At 53.0% G+C, this 4651-nt stretch overlaps 1 protein-coding gene across 1 annotated transcript in view; it reads left to right on the top strand.

Moving 5' to 3' along the window:
* Positions 1 to 200: 200 nt before the first annotated feature.
* Positions 201 to 4651, top strand: part of Tal1 (TAL bHLH transcription factor 1, erythroid differentiation factor) — a 5797-nt gene continuing 1346 nt past the window's right edge. The window contains exons 1-2 of the mRNA XM_028786817.1: positions 201 to 646; positions 1784 to 1878. Of these exons, the coding sequence (XP_028642650.1) occupies positions 201 to 646; positions 1784 to 1878 (541 nt within the window). The remainder of the gene's footprint in view (positions 647 to 1783; positions 1879 to 4651) is intronic.

The raw sequence follows: 4651 nt of genomic DNA, 5'->3' as shown, positions 1-4651 counted from the left end.
CCAGCTCTATTCCTACCTACCCTTGGACACTGTGCCTCCCGGGCTTGGCCCACCCTTTTGTCCCAATCTAGAGACGGGTGCTCCAGCCCCAGGCCTGCAGGCCCTTCACGCCAGCCGGGTTGGGGTGTGCGCCCACGTGGCGCTGAGTTTGTCCGCTTTTCAGGTTTCAGTGGGTGATCTCCTCTCTGCCCTGTTACAGGATGACGGAGCGGCCGCCGAGCGAGGCGGCACGCAGTGACCCGCAACTAGAGGGACAGGACGCGGCCGAGGCCCGCATGGCCCCCCCGCACCTAGTCCTGCTCAACGGCGTCGCCAAGGAGACGAGCCGCGCAGCCCCGGCTGAGCCCCCTGTCATCGAGCTAGGCTCGCGCAGCGGCGCTGGGGGCGGCCCCACCGGTGGGGGCGGTGCCGCGAGGGACTTAAAGGGCCGCGACTCGGTAGCAGCCGAAGCTCGCCATCGGGTGCCCACCACCGAGCTGTGCAGACCTCCCGGACCCGCCCCGGCGCCCGCGCCTGCCTCAGCTCCTGCAGAGCTGCCCGGAGACGGCCGCATGGTGCAGCTGAGCCCGCCCGCGCTGGCAGCCCCCGCCGGCCCCGGCCGAGCGCTGCTCTATAGCCTTAGCCAGCCGCTCGCCTCACTAGGCAGGTGAGCATCCCGGTCCCCTGCTGCGTTCTGGGTGCAGACGAGGATCGAGAGGAGGGGCGATGGCTTAAGACTCCCGGACGAGACCAGAGCCTAGAGTCCCCTCACTCCTCCCGCTAGTGTGAAAAGGAACCCCTGTGAGACAGACTGTCAGGAAGGACCGGTGGTACTTAGGGAGCGACAGTTGTGTCGAAACCGGGGGAGGGGGGTCGGGCTGGGGGGGCTGGTAGCCTGCACTTTCAAGGATGCAGGCATGTGAGTGGGTGTAAAAAGATGCGGAGATTGCTAACTACTGTTGGGTAGGAGGGATTCTTTGAATATGAGTTCTGGGCCAGTGTCTGAATACCCCTCTGCAGCAGAAGTGAGGTTCGCCACAAAGGGTGAATTCCTCTGGAAGCTGCAGCGGTGGGTGGACAGGCTGGAGAGAAGGTTCTGAAGGCAGCTCTTCTCAGCCTCTGCTAGGATGCGGTGAGCAACACTGTCATCCGCTCCTAGGCCTTCTATCCCTTATCTGCGTGGGTGGGTCCAGGCCGGTATAACTGGTGTGAGAATGTCGGTCTCTTTGCTGGGCCCCGGGGGTGAGGGAAGCTGAGAGGCCGGCAAAGTGTTGGACCGGCTTAGGAAAGAATTCTAGGACAACGGGATGGGAGAGCAGCAGGGGAGCGCTGTGAAGGGTTGGTGAGTAGGGGAGGGGGTTTCGATCTGTGATCAGAGAGTGATGGTGGGTGAGGTCTGTGGGAGGGGACCCTTTGTGGTGTGGGAGTCGCCCACTATCACTGCCATCACCATGCTGGCCTGTGTAAGAACTTGTCCCTGAACAAAGTCTACCAGGATTGAATGATTGTATCTGGGTGTGAGGGGATTGAATGATTGTATCTGGATGTGAGGGGAGCGTGTGTTTGTGTTTGTGTGTGTGTGTACTTGAGCAAAGGAATACGCCTCCCCGCCCCCCACATTTGTTCTGTTCCATATGTTTACCCTCTTCGCTTCTGTGAATACACGTATACTCAATTCAATCTGCATTTTAAGTGTGAAGGATCAGGGCACCTTAGCGGGAGGGGACTGGAGACATGCAGGGAGAATCCATCTAAGGAGCCTTTTGTATTTTACCTCATTGTGATCTACCTTCTCTTTCCACAGTGGGTTCTTCGGGGAACCGGATGCCTTCCCCATGTTCACCAACAACAACCGGGTGAAGAGGAGGCCCTCCCCATATGAGATGGAGATTACTGATGGTGAGTCTGCACCCATCCCTGGCCTGGTTAGAGCCATCTGTAGTGAAAAGCTCGGAGGCAGTGCGGGAAGGTGGGGGAGAGGGACCTCATAGAGTTGAAAATGCCAGCTTGGAACCCCAAACTGCCCGAACTCTTCACCATGGAGATGAATTAGGACTGGCAGGTAAGCCACACCTGTAGAGTCAGCCACATGTAGTTCCCACTCTAGGCTCGATCCCTGCATGTTGTCAAGGATCCAGGAAGGGGAGAATCACTTCATGCCCCCAGTGCCAATGCCTGACCCACAGAAAGTCCCTGAACTGCATCTTGAATCCACTTTGGAATTTCTGACTACACTTGTGCCCATTAAGAGTTTTTTCCCCCAGGTGTCACTATTATGAGAGCCCTCTGCCTCTCTTCCACAGTCTGGGCTAAGACCAAGCATGGCTTACAGTGCCATGGAATATATAACCAGGGGGAGTCAGCACTTTTGAGAACTCTCTGAATATTCTTTGCCTTGGATGAGTGGAAATTTAGAGCCCCACCTACTCCCCAAGTTGACTTGATGGTATCCGGGCGGGCGGGAGGGTGCTCTCTGCAGGCTGAGACGCTGGCCAAAGGTGGGGGATTCTCAGTGCTGCTGTCTGTCTGGGGCCTCAGTAAGAAGTGTGTTGAGGCTTGTAGAGAGCTGAAAACCAAGCCTATAGAGGGTGTATGTGTGGAACTTGAACTTCTAGAGAAGATTCTAGAGAGGAAGGGACAGGTTCTGACAACACAGAAGAGACACCAGGAACCACAACAACCCAGAATACAGACATATAGAACCAAGAGGAAGGGTGGTGGGTGCTTCTGGATAATAGTGAGTTCTCCAGTTCCTGGTAGGTTCTGTGGTAGGTGCTTCTCACTCCTCTTTTTCTGCCTGTCAGAAAGCTGTCAGGGAACAGTAAAGTTGTGTCCACCCAACACTGAGATCTTCACACAGTTCTGTGTGTCTCATCCACAGCTCGACTCCCCGCACCAACACATTACTAACAGTCATCAGTCACCCCAAGGATGTGAAGTAAGGTGGTGACAGCTACCGTTGCTCCCATTTGTTGGACACTTATTGCATGTATCGGATGACTTTTTTGTATCCTTGGTCTTTACGAAGTTCTCAACACAAACCCATGAGGTTAATTTTACTTCTATTTCACAGATGGAGAAATCGGATCTCAAAGAGGTTAAGCAGCCCCGCTCAAAGCCACAGAGCCAAGTCCTAGACCATAATTATAGGTCTTATGCTTTGGAATAAGTTCTGAATTCTTCCCTACCCTCTAGAGTCTATCTTGTCTGTCTCTCTTTGTGACAATGATTCTAATGACCCCTGTCCACTTCAGAGCTCTGATTAGCTCACAAACATTAGCCGTGATGCAGAGGACTGGTACTCCTATGTCACTGTTGAGAGACCCCCTCTTTAGAGGTCTGGGGACACCAGTTTGCTCTCTGTGTAGCAGCCCAGTGTAGTCTGCCCAGTAGATTTGTGATGTTTTCCCCATTCTGGATCTTACCTTTGCAGATCTTCAGGGAACTGTAGGGAGAGCAAGGGATGAAACATGGAGTGTGGGTATAGGCACACACAAATGAGAAAAGGGGACCATTAAGAATCACATGTCCAATTGGTCATGTAAGTCCCAGACTGAGCCATAAACTGACCAGTGAACTCCGATTCCTGCCTGTTCCTTCTCCCTCTCTTTACTTCCCAAGTTTCCAATCTGAACCCGGACTCAGAGGTTACTAGAAGAGGGTAAGCAGGATCCTCAGACTGAGCTAATTCTTCTGTATATCAAACTTCCTGAAGGTTGTCATGAGGCCTGTGGCTTTGTGGTGGCAGGGAGGCACTAACCTCTGCCCAGGGCTCGAGAACACCGGTAGAAGCTCTGGTGTCTCCCCTGGCTCTCAGAATTCCAGGTCATGCTTGGATACTCGGCTCAGAGCTTGGCACACATTAGGTGCTGTACACAAGTACATTGGTGTCGCCCACTGCCTGGCAGTCTCGATATCAGTGTGACAGTGATTATTTGGTCCAGAGGCAGTCCTTAGAATCCTTTTCTGAGGCCAGGCATGGCTGTGCATGGTTTTCTCTATTTTCTTTCCTGGGGTTGGGGGCCTAGAGATCTTTCCTTTCTCTTCTGCTCTCTACCCTCCTCTCCATTCTCCCTCTTGCCATCGTGAAAGGGCATTTAAGAAACATACTGCTTCTGTCACCCCTAGAACTGAATTTCCGTCCTTCTTACTGTAGGGTCCTATGAGATACGGACACTGTCTCTTCTCCTTTTATGCCCACCACTCTATTCAGGCTTCTTCCCTTCCTGTGTCTAGATGGCTAGACAACCTGAAGTGTTGCTTTTTAAATAAATGCTGTTGCTGAGAAGTCTTTGCCAGCTGCCTTAGCTAAGCATGGTAGTTTCATTACAGCTTTACTTGCCAGCCTGCTTTGGGTTGTATTTTTCATTTGTTTGTTCCTTGTTCATCATCTCCCATCTCCATTAAAATGTAGACTCCATGAGGGTAAAGACCTGGCCTGAGCCAGATACACCTTTAATCCCAGCACTCAGTGACAGGCAGAGTGCATTGTTCGAGGCCAGCCTGGTCTACAGAGAGAGTTCCAAGGCAGCCAGGGCTATAGAGACCCTGTCTTGAAAAACCAAAACCAAACCAAAACCAAAACCACACACACACACACACACACACACACACACACACACACACACAGAGAGAGAGAGAGAGAGAGAGAGAGAGAGAGAGAGAGAGAGAG

This window comes from Grammomys surdaster, unplaced genomic scaffold (assembly GCF_004785775.1).
Source record: "Grammomys surdaster isolate TR1022 unplaced genomic scaffold, NIH_TR_1.0 100, whole genome shotgun sequence".
NCBI classification, from domain to species: domain Eukaryota; kingdom Metazoa; phylum Chordata; class Mammalia; order Rodentia; family Muridae; genus Grammomys; species Grammomys surdaster.
Note: the sequence above shows the minus strand (reverse complement) of the source record. Positions and strands in the feature narration are given on the sequence as shown.